The sequence below is a fragment of the Rutidosis leptorrhynchoides genome, unplaced genomic scaffold (assembly GCF_046630445.1).
Source record: "Rutidosis leptorrhynchoides isolate AG116_Rl617_1_P2 unplaced genomic scaffold, CSIRO_AGI_Rlap_v1 contig58, whole genome shotgun sequence".
NCBI lineage: Eukaryota > Viridiplantae > Streptophyta > Magnoliopsida > Asterales > Asteraceae > Rutidosis > Rutidosis leptorrhynchoides.
In genome coordinates this window covers 27,046-47,631 of record NW_027266801.1, presented here as the reverse complement: position 1 = coordinate 47,631, position 20,586 = coordinate 27,046, and the positions used below count along the sequence as shown (strand labels likewise).

The window sequence follows — 20,586 nt, the reverse complement described above, 5'->3', positions numbered from 1 at the left end:
AAATGCCAACTGTGAGTGGATGCTATGTATGTAGTCACATCAAATACCACTCAATTGTTAAAATATTTTTTATGAGAAGTCATGAATTCGATTTTTAGGAGAGCGGACTTTAAATGGGTAGAAAATTGTGTTATGCATATCAATAAATAAATAAATGAACGAATAAGCCTAGTAATATATGCATCGAAGAAATCATTAATTTCACAGGATTCCATATTACTCTTCTTCGAACATGAATAAAATAAACCATACAAAAAAGGGTATGGATATTGGAAACTTGTTCAAAGATGATCCCAACTGAACATGAAACTGATAATCCCCATCTAACAAACTGCTTCGGCAGGTTACAACACAGGCCGCTAAGAGAAATTTTATTTACCGACAAAAAAGGGGAAATTTATTAATTTCATATGAGACTAACCAAAAAAAGTTATGTTTTTTCCAGATGCCTGGCAAAAAATTAAGGAAAAGGTGTATGGTGGTGCTTGCCCACTTTCATTACAACTTGAACTTGCTGCTGACCGAGTCGTAGCTTGGCACATGAATAACTGTAAAACATAAAAGAAAAAAAGAAGAGAGGATGATAAATCAACCGTAGGAAGATTAGTGAAACAAAAATCAGTATAAGCTGAAAAAAATCCAAGGTTACCATCTCCATATGAGGCCATTGTAAGTGGGGAAGAAAGAAGTTTCTTAGATATTGACTCGATATCCTTCAGAGTAACTTCATCAACAGCCTTCAAGAAGACATCCACAGGTTTCCTGGAAGTCAATCAATTCTATAATAATTAACTAGAGGAACCCGAATGTTTGGAGTTGGCAATGTCAGCAATCTTATAGACAATAAAGAGACTTTTTTAATTTGTCTCAATTACAATTTAATTGCAAATTCAATTGCAAATTTTATTGTCAAATCAACATCCGACACATGTCGTTTTATTAACGAATAGTAATTTGACACATATATATAAAAACTTTGAGTTTAATTAGGTTCAAATTACAATTTTAAGTCAATGATATTATTTTTTTCCTTTTCTAATTAGGAAATCAAAATACAATAAAAACATAATGATTCCTAATAAATTCTACCAATTACTTTTTATTAATATAATAATTTTATTCCTAATCAATTTATTATCAATTATTTTTAAAAAAATTCCTAATAAAATTATAATATACTATATTTTTTCTATTTTTTATTAAAAGAAATTTCGTAATAAAAATTCATTATATTCTTTTTTCCTATTCTTAATTAAAATAGACACATCTTTTTCTTTTTCCTATTCAAGCGGGCATATTATTAAAAAATTATTCCTAATAAAATAATAATATATATTATTTTTTTCTAATTTTTTTATTAAACTATATTCTTCATTTAGAACTTTGAGTTTAATTAGATTTCAAATTACAATTATAAGTCTATGATTTTTCCTATTATAATTAGGAAATCAAAACACAATAAAAACATATTTCTAATAAAATTATAATACACTATATTTTTTTCTAATCTTCTTATTTAATAATTTTTCCTAATTAAAATTCATTATATTCTTTTTTTCCTATTCAAACGGGCATATTGCTAAAAAAAATTATTCCTAATCAAATTAAAATATATATATTTTTTTTCAAATTATTTTATTAAACTATTATTCCTCATAAAAATCCGTTATATTTTTTTCCTATTATTAAATAAAACGGACATATTTTATTTTTCAAACAAAATAAATTTAATTTTAATAGGATTGTAGATTTTGAAATAAAATCAAAATAATTCTAATTGATTTAAAGTTAAAATAATTTCCTTTTGATATAATATTTGACATAGATTTAATAATATTTATGTAAATAATTATTATATAATTTTTTTGTAATATATATTTAAATTATTTATTTTTAAAGTACAGACTTTCCGTCCAACGGACGGGCCCACTTACTAGTACTAGCAAAGTAGATACCTCACAAATTACAATTAGTCAGATCAATGGTCAAAGTCAATAGAAACAATCACAAGTAGAAGTCAGGAGGAGGTCATACCTTTCTCCGTAGGTCAATACTTGTTTCCCTATATCTTCGGTTATGATCATCTAGAGCAATAGAGTAATCAATAATTAATATATCGACTTTCAAAAAAAATAATAGTAATTATCAATATATTTAAAGTTGGAGAGTCTTAATATAGTTATCCACTTACTCTAGATTCTAAGTTCATCAAAATGCTAGATTTTGTTGTTTGTTTAGCACGGTCTAGCTGTGCTTGAGAAACTGCCAAAAGTACATGAAACTATCAAGCTAACAAGTTGAATAAAGCATAAGGCCAAACAATATCAGAGAAAACATAGTTGCAAGATTGAACCTTGTCCAGGAGTTGCAACTGCAATCATCTCCTTGGCTGCTAGATCGATGGCTTTTGAAACGAAATCCGAACTCTGAATTCAAAGTCAAAAAGGGTATTGATCAGCAAATGCAGATGCTTAATTCTTTTAATTTCTAAAACACTGGTGCAAAGCTATGATGGAGGACCGAGATTGTTAAAAGGGTTAACTGGTAGATAGTACAGGGTAGTCATACTCAAATCTCAACAAGATACATTTCATTCACCATCTGGTATGTAGTATTCATCACCAGTCCAATTTTGCAACTACTAATTCAATTCGCTAATAAAAAAAAATAAGGCTCCTCTTAGTCAACAGAACTTTATGTTAAATGTTATACACATTGGCAGAGAATGGACCATCATATTTCTCACAAATCAAGTAACTTAACCATGACATATTATTTCAACTTTCTCGATCAGAAAGAATGACACCTGATGTAAAACAACTCGGAGCGACTTAAAACTTTGCCTAGCAGATATCAAAGAGTTGACCAAACAAGAAAAAATTACAACAATAAATGTTGGTGAAACAATGTTTTCAGTCACAACAGGATTCTTCACGTGAAACAATGACTTACTGTGGTAGCTTGGATGCCAAAGATGCCAGTGTGGTTATAAATGTTGGTGAATGAAGAAAATGCCTGAACTTCTCGGCACACATTCAAGACATTGAGGTCTGCTCATCATAAGGGCAAAAAATATTGAATTTCCAGATCAATTTTCACATAAAATAAAAATGGATAGTAGTGTTGCTATAAAAAGGTAATATACGAAAGAATCAAGAAATAAAACAATAATTTACATTTACACACTAGTTTCCATTGAGGGACCAAAAATTTCAAAAGTGAATGACGCAAGAGGTCGATTCATGTATCATTATGTTTCATTCACACATCACATCAGCCAGACACATTAGAAGTCAATGTATGCTAAGTAAGAAGACTTACATAGCCTTGAATACATTCCTTTTCCAGGCCCACCTGCTGAAAATGATCCACCCCCTCCCAGGAGCATCTACATGACAATTATGACTATTATTAGTAGTATACTACTATTGCTTCACAACTCAAGAACACTAATGAGAAATAAAACAAACTAAAAGAGCAATTCAAAGGAAGCTTACACGAAAGATAAACATAATTACATAGGATGTATTAAACGGAAAAAAATAAATAAATTTGAAGCTCATGGACTTAGTGAGGAAGTTGAACCAAAACCTGAAGAACTGACAAAGTCATCGTTTCTTTCTCCTTATGCCATCCACCAGGAAGTTCAAATGCTAGAGCAAAATGGGTTTTTCCCTGTAAGGAAAGTAACACGTGAATCAGGTTGCATAAGTTAAGATACAAATGCAAGAGTAATGTGGGATGTCCAACCAACTCCTATATTAGGTAAGAGAAGCTCACTGTCTAAGAAAATAAAGGTATACCTCAGTAGAAGCTTGGAGACGATAATCCCCCCCAGTGTATTCTGATTCTGGCTGTTTAGGCACGGAAACACTAGGAAGATCAGACAAAATTGGTTCTGCAACAGAAACCAACTTCTCGTGCTCAACACCAGAAGCTGCAATCACTATTCGTGGAGCAGTAAAATGTTCCTGAAATTATCACACCTCATATAAGAATCTAAGAGAGAAACAAAAGCAATAAAAAAGTGTCAACTGCAGAATCATAAATAAACTACACAAGATCTAGAAATCATGTAATATTTCAACATCGACTTAAACTTACAGCCACAAATTCCTCCAAAACTTTACTATTCAAGTTAGATACTGATGATGCTTGGGCTAAAAGAGGATTTGCCAATGCGCCAGAATATCCAGCAGCATGAATAGCCTCCAATACCAAGTCTTGGGGATTTTTAGAAGCTTCACTAATCTCTTCTTGCAATTTCCAAAGCTGCAGAATAAACACTATAAATTTCACGGGGACAAATGAAAATAAAAAACCACAAACATTGAGTAAGATAAAAGGCAATGCATACCTGTTCATTAACCTCCCAATCCAGGAACACAGGGTTCCTAAAAGAGTCGATAAGTAGCTCTACCATCTCCGGAACATAAGTCTTCAAAGCATCAAAGGTGTAAACCATCTGCTCTCGAGAAGCTGAAGCGTGCACATATCCACCGACTGCCTCCACTTCCCTCACGACACGAAAGTGGCTCCTATTTCTTGTGCTTTTGAAGGCCATGCGCTCAAGAAGGTGAGAGACCCCAGGCAAGAGAGGCGATTCATAGATCGAACCACAATTAACATAAACCCCAATTGAGGCAGTGGGAATCTGGAATAGAGGAATGTCACAAATAAATGGCAGATCAACGGATGCAAGAATGCAAAATTATGGCAGGGGCAGGCAGCTTACGTACCGCGGATGTTTCAGTTGCGATTCTGACCCCATTTGAAAGAGTGGTAATCTGAGTTTTACTGGGTTCTACTCGATCGGGCAAAGAAGGTGGGATTGCAACATCTGGAAGAGGGAAATCTAGAGGAGTCAGAGAGTTGGAACCACCTGTCAGCCAGCTGAAGATACCACCAGCAGAGGAAGATTTTGTGGCCACAGAGCTCGAGCTCGCATATCGTCTGACAAAATTATTGCCAGCACGGCCCTGTCATCACAATCCACATCAAAATATCATTCAATTGGATAGATTAACACCAAAACCTACACATTTACGGAGACTACAATTAAAAATTTCAACTTCCATAAAATTTCCGATGGATTGCTTATTAAATTACAAATTCAGACCTAACAAACGTAATCAAAATAACGAAGATCAACAGATCTGGCATCAGCTAATCTCGAAATGCTTAACAAAACTTACCTTGAGTGCCTGTAGGGAAGTGGCGGCTCTGTACATGATGCAACCAGGATCGGACGGTCACCGAGATTCGAAAATTCGAGATTGTTCGGACCGAAATGATTTTGGGGAGCGCTGATAAATGAAGACAAATGTGAAGTGAAGTTAAGGCGATCATGAGTCGATGAACGCACGCGCCGCGTGTGCGTATTTGTCTTCAAGACGGTGTCGTTTGAATCATTGGATCGTGTTTCACTTCCTACGTTGTGCATCTCATGTTTAAGCCGTCTGATTGTCATCTTAATTTCTCATCACCGTCGATTCATTGACTTTTGACCAATTGCTCATAATATAATTTTATTGTGGAATTTTTTTTATTCATTATAATTCTCCACAAATAAAGAACGATACTCATCAATTGGCTCACATCCGATTTAATGTACTGTTAAATTTTATAATATTAATTATTAAAAAATATTGATATAATAAAAAAAAATATGTAACAAAAGTTGATTTTATTTTTAGTAAATATCAAGCTATTCGTTTATCAAAAAATATAAATTAGTGGAATTACATCTAATTTTGGATCTTACATTATGGTATTATGATGTATGTCATTTAGGCCAAAAAAACATTCGCCTAAGCCTGAAAAACAAAATGATAAATAAAGTATATGCTAAGAGAATATATATATATTTATAAACAAGAGTTATACAAAAATGACTAATAAACAAGAATTAGTCAAATGATTGATTTATAATACCGTCCACCAAAATCTCCTAAGATCAATTAATACATCCCTGTGCAACTTTAGATTTTAAATTTTTTTCTCTTCTTTTGATTAAAATTATGATTTTTTTTTAAAAATCATTCTTAAATACTTATGTAGTTCCTTAAATAATGTAACCAAATCTCTTCAAAAATATATGCACACTCTATTATTTAAAATTTGTTCAAATTTTTATACTACAACTTTATTATTTAATTGTTATGAGTTTTATTTAATCAAATTATATATGATTCAAAAAATTTGTATATTAAAATAATAAAAAGATGTAGTTATAATGAAATGGCTACTGAAGATAAATTGGAGATAAAAAGAAAAGAGAGACTGATTTGTATTCATATATTATGTGTTTTCATTATGTAGTGGAGAACTTCTTGTATAGCCTCTCTAATCAAACATATAATACACTTACATTAATGAAGATTTAAATGTAAAGTGAGTAACATTCAATGTTACAAACTACAACACACAAGATATTAATATTTGTGTAAGTTATTAAGATTCATTCATCACATATTTACTATGTGATTTATAACACTCTCCTTGAATGTACAATCATCAATAACATGCCTCAGTAGAAATCGTATCAAGAAAATCCAATGGAAAAAACCTTGATCGGAGGGAACAAAGAGTATTTAATAATTGTCATACACATGAGAAGCTACCTCATTAAAATCTCACCAGTAAAACTCTTTTAGAGAAATTTGGTGGAGAGTACAGAGTGTAGCCTACTCCCCCTCATCGAAATAAATATTTCATATTGTATATCATAGTAAAACATTAGGGGATAAAAGCTGGTGGAAAGGGAAGAATAAACAATTACTTCATACACATAAAATCATTGCCTCATTAAAATCTTGTTAAGAAAAATCCAGTGGGATAAAAATCTTAATCGAAGGAAAAAGAGTGCTAAGTGTATGCATTCCCTCATGAAACATCATTAGATCATTTCTTCTTCATCGATAAACATCATCAGTAAAACCACATAAGCAAAAAATCTGATGGACTGAAGGAGTTCACAATTATATCATATACATTAAAATGTTGCCTCGTTAAAATCTTTTCAAGAAAAACCCAATGGGAAAAAATCTCGAATGAAGGAAAAAGAATACAACTTATATGATAACATCACTTCATATTCTTTAATTGACAATTCATAATATTGCATCATGATCACCAGTAAAACCATTTAGGGAAAAAAAAACTGATGGATGAGAAAGAGTATATTAAAGCACCTGCCTCATTAAAACCTCGTCAAGTAAAATCTAATAGGACAAAATCTTGATCGAAGGAAAAAGAGTACATCATGCATGATTCTCCCCCTCAAATGAACTACATAGCCATTTTCGGGACTAATCTCTTGAGAGTCTTATATGCTTCAACAATTTTAATCTTCAAGGATTTTTATATAAGTCTCCTATCAAGAGTTTCATAGTACACATATCAAATATTTTATATACTGCCAGATTTATAAATGACTAAAGGCATATCCACCGCAGACATATATGTCTAATTATAATCAATGTCGAACCTTGGGGAGAAACCTTATGCGACGAGGCGAGTTTACCTCTCACAACCTCAATTTTCTCATTTTATTTTTCGTACAAGTAACCTCTTATATACCACGACATTTGCCTTTAGCAATTTGGAATATATATCCAATATGGTTTGTCCACAGATAGAAAGTTGAGAGTGGTGAGGAGCACGTGCTTCTTGTATGGTTATAGTCGGTCTTGATCGTAAGAGGAGAAGGACTCTGATGAGAGTGGTTGAGCTTATACGGCCTATCCGGGCCAACAAGACTCACCTAGAGGCCCATAGTAAGGCTAGGCTCTAGGTGTGGACACTCATATTGGGTCGAGAGGTGTCGATGTGTGTTTGCATATGCAGAGCGTCTCCAGTGATAGAGAGAGAGTGTACGGAACCGAGCTAGCAAGCTAGGGTTGCGTACAGTAAAGTGATGGGATTCTTTGACAAATGTCTTGTCAAGGGCTATTTATAGGGAGTCGCTAGGGCTACCCGGAAATGACCATATTGCCTCCGAGTGTAAGTCAACATAGCCAAGGAGAGAGAGAGAGACCGAGAGACCTGTTTCGAGAGGGCCTCTCCATCTGTCTTTGTGGGTCTTGGAGCCTACCTATGAGGCCGGACTCTATCCTTGTGTAGGGCCTCTCCATTCCAATATGTGAGACTAAACTCTCGGGATCGGTCATCCAAAAGTCCCTAAAAAAATCATTTGCCCCCTTTTTTGAACGAGGAGTGATCATCGTGTAAGAAATGAATTGATGCAGGGACTTTCAGAACGTCGTAGTCCGATCAGGGCTTAGAAATTCGGTGCTACTAAAGAAGCTCTCGGCTTGTTGCAGCACGCGTTCTCCATAATGTGGGCTTGGAGTCATGAATGTGTTCATGAGATGTCTTGATGAATCTAAGAGCATTCTTCGCGCTTTGATTCATAGTTGGACCGATGAGAATCGGCGTTGCATCAAGTCAAATTTGTCTCGTGTTGATCCATGTGGAGGCGGATCACTCGGACGTGAGGAGGGAAAGGATGAATTGACTTGATTTGGGACGAATCGAATTGAGTCGAACTGAAACGAATCAGTGAAACGGGCCGGTCGGATGAAAACGGGTCGGGTCGTGCCTAGTAATTGGGGAAGGCGAACTGACTGGTCACAGGTTGACCCAGGCACGCGAACCAATGGTATAATAATGTCTATGAAGTCCCTCCATCTTCCACTTTGTGTACAAGTTATTTCATCATGGTTTTTGACCTCCCTATAAATACCACCCCTCCCTTCTCATTTTCCACTTTTGGCAAATTCTGTGAGAGCTCTGCTTCGTTTAAAAAGACAAAGCCCGATAGGCTATTGAGAGACCGAGAGAGACTATTTCTTCAAGACTTTTAGCCCATCTATTCGGCTTCTGTCCTTAACTTTGACTTCTTTCTCTAAGCAATCTTCATTTAAACTCAGGATGTCATCAAAATCTTCTAACAAGAATAACAAAGGTAGCGATGCTTCTCCTTCCCGATAGAGCTTGCTCCCGAGTAACAAGGTGAGGGTATCGACCACGAAGAAAAAGATCGCAGAAAGACTTTCGCAGCCAAGCCTTCGGCCTCGCTCTCGTACTCTAGAAACGAGTGCGCGCCCGACAACCGCAGGAAAGTCTCTAAATCCGCTTCTGAAGGAGACGCTTTTGAAAGAAAGTAAATTTCTCTTAATCCTTTCTTTCTCTTGTAATTTTATATAATTAGGGGCTTGTCGGCTCTTATCTCTCCTTTGTCAAAATCAGTATTATTTTGGTTTCGCTTGGTGGCTTCTTTAGGCCGCTGAAAAGCGGATTACTTCGACGGGGGTGATTGCGAAGCGACTGAGAGCGAGCATAGATCGGACGACAATGTCGATAAAAAGGTTTTCCGGGGAAGAGGTCCATGGTCAATATGAGGGCCATGAGAGACAAAGCAATGAAGACTCGGAGTACAACGAGTCAGAGAACGATGGGTCGGATGAAGACGATGATGAGTTGCTGTATGAGCAAATTTCCGAGGAAGACATAGAGATCCTTCCAAAGAGGGAAGCTGATATGAGCTTCACGAAAATGAGTGTTATAAGCTCAACGATCACCGATCAGAGCCAAGCGGATGAATGGCTAGATCTTTTCGGCTTTCCAGACAAATCATATTACTTTGAGCTTATGGGAAAATACGAGAGAGTCTAAGATTGGCCAAAGAATGGGATGGCCATGTTCAAGACTCATCTGAAATACGGCTTGAGGGTGTCGTACGACATGTTTTTTGTGGATTTGATGATCCAGTTGGGGGTAGTTCCCAAACAATTTATCGGCAAGGCTATTGGCATGGTTTGTATCTTCAAAGTATAGTGCTTTTAAGTTTGCTTTCCAGCCTATCCTATGGTCTTCAGGAGTCAATGGAAGATTCAAAAGGAATATCCCCTAGAACTCGAAGAAGTCAAGAAGAGATCCAACGAGAAAGCCTTGAGAGCAAGGAAGAAGAAAGGCTTGGCTGTCGGTTCTTCTAGGAAAGGAAAATCCATACTCCTTGATTCTGATGAAGAGGACAAACAGGTGATCGGGCCAGATTGGGTCGACGTTGAGGCCGACAAGACTGAGGCCGAGAAGCTAGGGGGGAAGAAGAAAATCGAGAAGAGGTCTTGGAAAGGCTGGCAGGGATTCCACAAGAGGGGTGGAACCAAGACCATTATCCCTATAGTGAAGAGGCCTATGAACAAATATTGGAGAGGCCATTATGCTATGATGAGAGGTCCAGTGCACTACAAGTGAATGTTTAGAGGGACCTATAGTGGAGCCGAAAGATAAGCTTGTCCGGTTCAAGGATCTGAATGACGACGAGAAGGTTGCATTGAGAGCCTTGGAAAAGGCAGGCGAGCAGAAGAGCAACAGGTTCAACATGTTGAGCGATGAGAATCTCTATAAGATGGGAAGAATGGCGGTGGATCCATCACGTAAGTGTCGGATCGACTCGTCATTTCTTCGGATAAGAACGGGTTTATCGGTCTTCGTCTTGTGATTAGCGAGGATCCCATCTGAGCCCAAACGTTTCGGGCTCTGTCTCGTCCATGGCAAGAGCCTGATATGTCTTGCTTTATTTTCATTTTGAGTCTTTGGTTCCTTCTTCACGTTTTCTGAGCCTAACCCTTTTCGACTTATGTCGTTTGTAGATAGCACGAAGCTGAGGGATAGGGTCAAGAAGACCAAGGAGATGCAGTCCAAGATGGTCATGTTGAACGAGAAGAACCAAGGCAAGGGCCCAGAGGGAGAGGTCGAAGATTCTGATACTGATAGGCAAAAGGGTGCAAAAAGGAAGGTTGTTTTCATCGAGAGCCCGAGAGCAGATGCTGATATCGAGCTCTCCTCCCCTAACTTATCGGCTTGTGATCCAACGCTGTCAAAGAAAGCCAAGAAATCAGGCGCTATCGCTTGGAATCCTTGGATTCCTTTGCTTAGGACCGAATGAATTCATGGAGACTCGGCCAAAGCACAAGATTTAGTCACCAAGATCATCACGGATGCCAATCGGGCGATCCTGAGCCAGAAGAGCAACAAGCAGATCTTCTTCAAGTCTTGTTTGCACGTCAAGGCAATAAGTCTTCCTTATTCACAAGTCTTCGTTACGGTTGAGGGCAAAGTCATGCCCCTCTATCCCATGGGTTCGACTCCTTTTTGAGTTTCGGCTTCGAGGCTTGGATAGAGGTCGAGACCACGGGTATAGAGGGTTTCGACATGCCCTCGGCATTTGTCACTGGTCTCCATATTGCTATGTCATGCCACTGAGAGGGCTCCACTTCTAATTGAGTGTCGGTATCGAGGCTTAGGCAGAGGTCGAACTCTGTTGTGTGACATATTCTGGCAAAATGGGAATTTCATTCGGCGTTTATCCCTTCTTAGTTGGAGCAACGCCAAGCTGTATCCTCTAGGGAGTTGGACTTCTTATCGGGCTCCGACATTTGGAGCTTTGGCAAGTGTCTAACTCCATAGGGTGATACAATGCGGTTAGCCGCGGCGTCTTGACTCGCGCTTCCTCTTTAGTCTGGGGTAATGGCACGCTTTTGCCCCCTAGGGACTTTGACGTTTTCTTGGGTTCCATCGTAGGGGCCTTGGGGTGTCGATTCTTTGATACTCATAAGGAGCGATCTGGGCTAAGAGTGGAGCTGCAAGACGCGAAGCAGGAAGTCTTGGGGCTGAGGGAGCAGAACCGAGATCTAAGGGAGAGTATCGATCTCCACAAGGGATTGTATGAGTCAACATAGTCCATGATTCAGGCTTTGGAGAGGGAGTTGGTCAAGGCCATCTGAGACTACAAGGAGTCTGCACAGTTCTATAGGGATGCTCGGGTTGCTTTAGAAGAACAAGAGCTTAGCTTTGCCTGCAAGTACTACCAGGAGACATTGGAGGACTTGGCCAAGGAGTTTCCCCAGATGAACCTTCTACATCAGGTTGGCAACCCCTATGACTTGAGACCCGATGTAAAGGGCGTGGCGGCAACAAATGTCGATGAACAGGTCGAGGTTGGGAACGATGAAGAGGTTGAAGATGAGGAGCTCAATGTCGATGAAAATATAGAGGAGAACATCCCTGAAGTCAATGATGTGGAGCACGAGGCCGAGGGCAAGGAAAAAGAGACCGAGACTTTGGCTGAATCAAGTCTCGTCGACCTAGGGAGGGAACAGGTTGCTGAGAAGACAGCGACCGATAGAGCCTTGGCTGGCACAGACGCTGCCAACGAAAACCAAGACTCTGTCGACCCCAAAATCCGCATTGAATACCTGGACTGAGCCCGAGCTTCCAGAGAGATAACTTGCCTTTCTCGGCTTCACTCCCCTCGTTGTTGTATTTGTCAAACTTGTGAAGCATTTGTTGGATGGTTGTAGCAAATATTTGCTTAAATTTTATGTTCATATTTGATTTTATACTTTTTGATTATTCATCTCGCTTGCATTTTATCAATTTTCTGTAATTAGCAAATTTTACATTGAATTTCGCTGTGTGTACTATCATTGTCCGAACAAAACGAAGGGGTTGGTTCTTCCCGAGAGGCCGATGAGTTGATGTTCCCTCGGTCTTTAGGTTCATTAGCTTAGTTTTGAATGATTTCTCCCATAAAAACGAGGCAAATCTAAGTCGTTTAGACGTTAGTTTGGCTAGTTTTTTATTTAGTGGAACGTTTGCATGCGATGTTGTCCGAATAGAACGAAGCGATCGGCTTTGCTATGAAATTCGATCACTTGTCGTTAGAAAAGGGACTTTAGATTGTCACACTTAGCGCTAAATGCCTACACCCTTCAATAACATGTCCCATCAACATCACTTAGACGTTGGTTTGGCTAACTCCTTGTTGAGATAAGCACTAGCATGCGACGTTGCCCGAACAGAACGAGGCAAGCCGAGAGTAAACTCGGATCGGCTTGTTCCTTCACATTTCTCGGGGCTTCATAACTTAGTAAGGTTTTAAAAATTTTTCTAGACTTTAGGGCGACTAAGGTTTGAGGAGTTGTGCTTCCGAGCGGATTCGACTCATTTCTATGGTTATCGGCCCTTGTCTAGAGTGATGGTGTGACTAGAGTGGGAAGGCTATCGGCATGCGACTATCCTTAACTCGTTGCCGTCGGCTTCCATCCCCTTAAACATTTTGGGTTGACTGAAAAGCAAAAGGATGAGTGCCCTTCGGCTAAGACTCTTGGGTCTATTTTGGCCGAATTTATAGGCGATTTCATATTTAAAAAGATAGACAAATTCACAAGCAAATGACTAATTAATGCCTCACGGGGCTTACGTAGGCGAATAAGCAAATGAGTTTTAAGTGCCACAGCAGGACTTACACAAAAGTTTGCCTCAAGGGGCCGAATAGAAATGTTTTTCAACCATAGAGTTTGCAAAATATTGATTCCTCTCGGGAGTGTCGGGCTTACCTAAAAAAATGCCGATGTTAATATATTATCAGGCTTTCTCGACCCATGTCCACTGGATTGGGGAGTTCTTCAAGGGTGATAGGCATGAAAGTTGGTAGCGTGTCAACTACGTGGAATCTCCTTGCGACCTAATTCTTCTAAGCGGTATCAGCCGGGCAGAGAGACGCGTAAGAATCGGTATGAGCCTTCCCAGTTCGGGCTAAGCTTTCCTACTGCTTCTTTTGGCTTAGAAGCCTCCATTTTCTAAGCACGAGGTCTCCTACCTTGAAGACTCTGTCGCGGACCTTCGTGTTATAGAACTTGGTATCAGAATTTTCTGCTCTGCGATCCTAGCGGCGGCATCATCTCGAACCTCATCAATGAGGTCGAGGTTGAGCAGGAGTCCCTCCTTGTTAGAAATGGGGTCATAATGCTGAATGCGGAAGGAGCGGAGTGAAACGTCGACTAGAATCACGGCATCTATGCCATAAGCAAGCTTAAAAGGAGTCTCGCCGGTTTCAACCTTGCCGGTAGTCCGATAAGTCCATATCACTTTGGGGAGCTCATTGACCCATTCTTTCTTTGACAATTCTTTGAGTTTTTTCTTGTGTCCATCCAAGATCGAGCAGTTTGTTACTTCCACTTGACCATTAGCAACTGGGTGTGTGATGGATGTGAACCTTGGTTCAATTTCGTATAGGTTGAGGAAGTTTCAGTATGCCTCACAGTCGAACTGCTTCCCATTGTCTGATATGATGAATCGAGGGAGTCCGAATCGGCACATTATCGACTCCCAAATGAACTTCTCGATCCTTTTCTCGGTTATGTTGGGTAGTGCTTTGACCTCTACCCATTTTATGAAGTAGTCGATTGCAACGACTACCCACTGTCTTTGACACGACCCGCGAGGGAAGGGACCAAGAATGTCGATACCCCAAGTGTCGAAACGGATGAGAGACATTATTGGAGCGATTTCTTCTGCTGGTTGTCTCGGTATGGAAGTGAACCTTAGGCATGCATCACCTCTCTAGACGATTCGAGAGAGTCCTTGTGGATTGTCGACCAATAAAAGCCTTGACGAAGTATTTTGTAGTCGGCCTCCCAAATGGTGCCCGCATATACCCTCATGTGTTTCCTAAAGGGCGTAGTCGGCCTCCTCCGGGGCTAAGCACTTGAGAAACATACCCAATATAGACCCTTTGTACAGCGAACCATCAATGATTGTATACTTTGCGGCCTTTCGCATTAGCTTCTGGGCTTCTGTCGGGTCATCGGGCAGAGTCTTATCCATGATATAAGCACAGATCGACATCATCCAATCGGGAGAGCACATGATCGGGGCAATCAATGGCAAATCTATCGAAAGTTTCTGTAGGAGCTCTGTGTAGACTGGTCGATCTATATCTTCAAGGTCGCCCGAAGCCAACTTGGATAAGAGGTCAGCCTGTTGGATTTGGTTTCTTGGCACGTGTTGGAGAGCTTTGACCATTTTGAGATACTTCTCCATTCTTTCATTTCTAGCCTCATAATCCCTTGTTACTTGATTTTCCACGAGTTGGGAATCAGTGTGAATCCGTATATTCTTTGCACGTGTAGACTTTGGGCTAAACCAAGCCCGACAAGCATGGCCTCATATTTGGCCTCGTTGTTGGTGGAGTTGAAGTCCAAGATGAGAGCGAATTTAACAGGGAAGCCATCGGGGCTTGTAAGTATGATGCCAGCTCCGCTGCCTGATTTGTTTGAGGCTTTATCAAATAATAAATTCCAATATTTGGCTTTCGGCCTTTCTGATCTGATAACTTAGGTGGGATTATCGGGCTGGGTGTTTTCATCGTCGGCTCTGGACTTCTTTTTCGGCTCTTCGGGTATGGTACATTCCAAGATAAAATCTGCTAAGGCTTGACCTTTCACCGATGGTCAAGGAATATATGAAATGTCAAATTCTCTGAGCTCTATTGCCGAATTGATCATTCGGCCGCTTGACTTAATGTCATAAAGGATTTTGCAAAGCGGCTGCTTTGTAAGGACTCGGATCGAATGAGCCTTAAAGTAGGGACGAAGTTTCCTTGCTGCCATTACCAATGCTAAAGAGAACTTCTCGACTTTCGAATAATGGATCTCGGCACCTTGGAGCACCTTGCTCACGTAGTAGATCGGTTTTGGGCTCGGCCTTCCTCTTTGACTAGGATAGAGCTGACCGCCACCTCTGACACAACAAGATACATGAAGAGGGGCTCACCCTCAATCGGCTTGTTTAGGAGAGGCGGCGATGCGAGATATCACTTCAGCTCTTGAAATGTCTCTCGACACTTGGAGATCCACTCGAAAGCCTTCTTGAGGGATTTGAAGAAGGGCAAGCACTTATCTCTCGATCGTGACATGAACAGGCCAAGAGCGGCAATCTGACCTGTGAGACGCTGAATGGCTTTGCTATCAGTCGGCTCGGCCATGTCAATGATAGCTCGTATCTTATCGAGGTTTGCTCAATCCCTCTTTGGGAGACCATCAGGCCGAGAAACTTCCCTGATTTCACCCCGAAAGCACATTCTGAGGGGTACAACTTCATGTTGTATTAATGAAGTACTGAAAAAGACTCTACAAGGTCGGCAATATGGTCCTCCTTTCGGACCCTCTTGACGAGCATGTCATCGATGTAAACCTCCGTATTTCGGCCAATATGGGCTTTGAACATCTTATTCACCAGCCTTTGGTATGTCGCCTCGGCGTTCTTAGCTCGAAAGGCATGACAATGTAACAATAGAGGCCCTTATCGGTGATAAAAGACACCTTCCGCACATCGAACAAGAGCATGAGGATTTGATTGTAACCCCAAAAGGCGTCCATGAAGCTCAAAAGCTCGTGTCCAGCCGTGGCGTTGATTAATATATCTATCTACGGGAGGCGATAGTGATCTTTTGGGCACGCATCGTTTAAATCCTTGAAGTCAATGTAGATGCGCCATTTTCCATTTGACTTCTTTAGCATAACCGGGTTAGAGTTCCACTCTGGGTATTGAATCTCCTCGATAAAGCCTGCTTGGAGTAGCTTGTCGACTTCTTCATCAATGGCAATCAGCCTCTTTGGGGCGTAAGCCCGCTTCTTCTACTTGACTGGCTTTCGTGATTGGTCAACATTTAGCTCATGGACCATCACATGGGGATCAATCCATGGCATATCGGTCGCGGACCAAGCGAAGACATCACTATTTGCTCTCAAAAAATCGACTAAGTCATCTCGGAGTTGACCTTGTAGCTCGGAGCCGATGAAAGTCACCTTCTCAGGCTCATTGTCTATAAGACGGATGGGAACAAGTTCTTCCACTGGTTCGGCACGCGGAGTTGTGAAATCGTCCCTCACATCAAAATCTATCGCCTATATGGAGCCAATTACTTTCTGCTTTCCTTTATCAGAGGGTTCAACTTTTAGCTTGACTTGCTTTCCCTTTGAACTCGAGAGACCCGTGCCAGCTCGTAGTGTTCTCGATGACCAGCTCGTGGTGCTCTCGATGCTTATCAGATCTGAAAGTGTCCAAGTGACATTTTTGAGCCGCCTCTTGGTTTTCCCTAACGACTCCAATGCCATTTGGAGTTGGGAACTTAAAACGAAGCTACTCCTCTGAATGCGGCTATGCCTTCCCGACCGAAAATTCCATTATAATGAGTCGGGCCCTTGATAACAAGCTAGTTGATAAACTGAGTAACCCTCTGATCGCCTGATCCAAGGGCTACAGATAGGCGAATGGTGCCGAAGACTGGTACTTCAATATGATTCACAATATAGATGGGTCCGGTAGAGGGAGCCAGGTTTCGGTCTCCGAACTCCATGTTCCTGAATGCGTGGTAATAGAGGATGTCGACGGAACTCCCATCGTCGATTAATATCCTAAATACGTCGGTTCCTGATATAGACTTTCGTAATCTCATAGACTTTTGTTCCGTCATTGCCTCACCAAGAAGAGGGATGTCGAGCTTCGGCCTTGGACTTGTCCCTCGACGAACCGGTGCATGAATTGATTTGCCAAGTCATAAAAGTTGTCGATAGTTCCAACAGGGATCATTCTAAACCACATATGGGCAGCGTCCTCCAAATTCGTTGGAAGGCTTGGCACCGGATGGCGTCGGAGAAGTCATGGAGGGTCATAGAGGATTCGAAGACCAAGATGTGGCTTCTCGGATCCACGGTGCAGGTAAACTTCTTCGTGCTGGGTATTTGCATCCTCTCGGGCGTAGGCTCGCTAAGTACCCTTTTGGAGAAAGGGGATGCACCCATCATATATCCATTTTGACCAAATGCTATCGGGTTTGCTCCGTTGAAAGGGACTAGCCCATTCCCATAGGTTATCGGGTTCCGATACGCTGCTGGAGGTGGATAGGCCGGAGGAGGCATCGGGTTGTAAGGGTATTGCGCTATTAGTGCTTGCCCATTTTGGGCTGGGAGGGGATTGCTAAGGGTTGCCATTTCGGCCTTTGAGGGATCTTTGGATCTCTTCCTCCACCAACCGGTCTAAAGTTTCCGACAGGTAAGAGCGAGCTAGCACGGTAGGAGGGAGACCGTGTCGGCCTCTGCTCAAGCTTCGGCGCAGGTCTTGAGTATGAGGAGATTGGCTTTCGGCTATTCACTCAGGCAAATCTCCATAATTCATTCGGTCGTTTAGGATGCTATTCTAACGAGATCGAGTCAAGAGCTCGTCTCAGAGATCCTCTCGGATTTTGCCTCGGGCATCATGATTTGCAAGTAGACGTCTGTCTCGCTCACGTCTACGAGTCAAGGAGTCACGTAAATTATCTCTACAGTTAGCCTGATGTTGGGCAGTCAGGTCTTCACGAAGATCTTCGTCGGCGCGTGGAGCCACTAGGGGTCTTCTTGAGGATTCTCCGGCCAAGATTGGCCTTCTTGCATATATCCTGTCAGGGCAAATATCTGGGTTGTTCGGTCTAGGAGAGCGACCGACTCGACCTCCTAGAGAGGCCGATCTACCGAGAGGTGATCGGACCGGGTTTTCTATGGGACGGGAGAAATTGTTCAAATCAGCAGTGTTACGAGAGAACACATGGGGTTCTTCATCGGGAACTGGAATTTCACGATTTTCGGCGGCTATTCGGCCACGACAACAGCGACGTGAAGAAGGAGCGGCGGCACGGGCCGGCTCCGCCTCTCGGTCTTCGTCGGGACGCACCACTTCGGATCGGGTCCTTAGCGGCATTTTCTATATACAAAAATGCTAGCCTAACCAAGAACGCAACTTGAGAGAACAAGAAACTTGTATGCGACTTGCCACGGTTGGCGCCAAATGATTCGTCCATGGATGAAAAGTTGAGAGTGGTGAGGAACACGTGCTTTTTGTATACTTAAAGTCAGTCTTGATCGTAAGAAGAGAAGGACTCTGATGAGAGTGGTTGAGCGTCTACGGCCTACCCGGGCCAACAAGGCTCACCTAGAGGCCGATAACAAGGCTAGGCTCTATGTGTAGACATTCGTCTCGGGTCGAGAGGTGTCGATGTGTGTTTGCGTATGCGAAGCGTCTCTAGTGATACAGAGAGTTTACGGAACCGAGCTAGTGAGGTAGGATTGTGTACAGTAAAGTGATGGGACTCTTTGACAAATGTCTTGTCAAGGGCTATTTATAGGGAGTCGCTAGAATTACCCGAAAGTTACCATATTACCTCCGAGTGTAAGTCAAAATAGCCAAGAGAGAGAGAGACTGAGAGACCCGTTCTGAGAGGGCCTCTCCATCGATCTCTATCTAGGGGTCGTGGAGCCGACCTGTGAATTGCACTTATGAATAAGACATTCTTCAAGATGTCAATTTAAGATCTCATTTTCATTTATGACATCGTAGTTGCATTATATGCACAACTGTCGTCGATGATGATTTTGTTTCGATTACATAATTTTTAATATAGACATAACTCGAGATCTCATTATATTCATAACTTTCAGGGACCTGAACCACTTCAGGGATTTTCAAGATTTATTATGTCAAGGGTCTCTTCAAGGAGTACCCGCCTCCAAATCTGGACTATTATAAGTATTTGCTCATGTCTTCTTATGAGGAATTTTATCGTTGGAATCGAATAACTATCACGCTTTAGGCGTGGCGTCCTTTTAAGAACATTCATTTGAATTAGAGCATTTCAACTGGTATATGAAATTCTTTGGATCAAAGAATTCACCTGGCAATATTTTGCAAAATGAATTATCCTTTTATGAACTTTTAGTTCACTTTACTTTTTGAGGATCTAGATAATTCAAAAATATTTTTCATGCAATCTTATTAACCAGCTCTTTATTATCTCCCGCCATTGTGGGAAAATAGTCTTATATAGATTATTTCCTCATTTGAGGAGTCATCTCTTTTCGGTGTAGTGGATAATTGTTATATAAACCGCACAATCCAAAGATTGTAAGATGAGAATGATTAATACCATATTTAATGGGAGAATATAAGACAACATGTTGGTATGGTACAAATATTTATCATTATTCTCATGAGATGGCATAACATTTTTAAATTTGGACGCATTTTTATTTATGCTTTGCTAGCCACTAAAAAAAGAAGGCTTAAATCACATTTTTATTTATTTTACAATCAAACTCACAACTTTAATTAGGTTGTAGTGATAATAAATATGATTCAGGATGGTGGGCCAACATAACATCCTTGATATAATGGACTCAAACCATATATATTTGAATTGTAAGACAACATGTTGGTATGGTGCAAATATTTATCATTATTCTCATAAGATGGCATAGTATTTTTAAATTTGGAGGCATTTTTATTTATGCTTTGCTAGCCCTTAAAAGAAGAATGCTTAAATCACATCATTATTTATTTTATAATCAAACTCACAACTTTAATTAGGCTGTAATGATAATAAATGTGATTCAGGATGGTGGGCCCACATAACATCCTTGATATAATTGACTCAAACCATATATATTTAAATTGGTGATTGTCTTAAATTATATTGCCTTGAGTACAAGCAAAACAAGCGAAGAATCTCCAAATTCTTTCGCATAATCTTTTGCACCAGTATTTGACTTGAGATGGTCTTACCGGTCATGCCAACTAATGGAGTCTTCATAAATTAAACTTTTAGTTTATTACAACATGCGCTTTGATTGTACATATGTTAGTGGTTATGGTAGCAGGAGAAAATTTGTCAGCATGTGATTCACTACGCTTACCCAAATTTGC

At 40.4% G+C, this 20,586-nt stretch overlaps 2 protein-coding genes across 2 annotated transcripts; both read right to left on the bottom strand.

The window, feature by feature from the left end:
- Nucleotides 1-498: 498 nt before the first annotated feature.
- LOC139884635 (mitochondrial-processing peptidase subunit alpha-like) lies at nt 499-5,231 on the bottom strand. Its single transcript, XM_071868647.1, has 13 exons — nt 5,196-5,231; nt 4,740-4,979; nt 4,358-4,654; nt 4,105-4,272; nt 3,804-3,971; nt 3,592-3,675; nt 3,322-3,388; nt 2,953-3,050; nt 2,354-2,426; nt 2,192-2,262; nt 2,035-2,084; nt 650-762; nt 499-548 (listed from the first exon to the last, which is right to left on the bottom strand). Exons 1-13 carry the CDS (start codon nt 5,229-5,231, stop codon nt 499-501), a joined length of 1,515 nt encoding a protein of 504 aa, XP_071724748.1.
- Nucleotides 5,232-15,302: 10,071 nt separating this feature from the next.
- LOC139884634 (uncharacterized) lies at nt 15,303-15,835 on the bottom strand. The gene is made up of 2 exons (XM_071868646.1): nt 15,669-15,835; nt 15,303-15,591 (listed from the first exon to the last, which is right to left on the bottom strand). Exons 1-2 carry the CDS (start codon nt 15,833-15,835, stop codon nt 15,303-15,305), a joined length of 456 nt encoding a protein of 151 aa, XP_071724747.1.
- Between the last annotated feature and the right edge of the window lie 4,751 nt (nt 15,836-20,586).

Excerpts from the sequence above, each read along its gene's own strand:
- LOC139884635 (XM_071868647.1), bottom strand. The coding sequence starts at position 5,231 with ATGTACAGAGCCGCCACTTCCCTACAGGCACTCAAG. Across the intron at positions 3,051-3,321 it reads AGGAATGTATTCAAGGCTAT|ACCTCAATGTCTTGAATGTG; the intron begins GTAAGTCTTCTT and ends TATGATGAGCAG. Across the intron at positions 2,085-2,191 it reads TGATGAACTTAGAATCTAGA|ATGATCATAACCGAAGATAT; the intron begins GTAAGTGGATAA and ends CTATTGCTCTAG.
- LOC139884634 (XM_071868646.1), bottom strand. The coding sequence starts at position 15,835 with ATGGCCGAGCCGACTGATAGCAAAGCCATTCAGCGTCTCACAGGTCAG. Across the intron at positions 15,592-15,668 it reads GAGACATTTCAAGAGCTGAA|AGGTGGCGGTCAGCTCTATC; the intron begins GTGATATCTCGC and ends TTGTTGTGTCAG.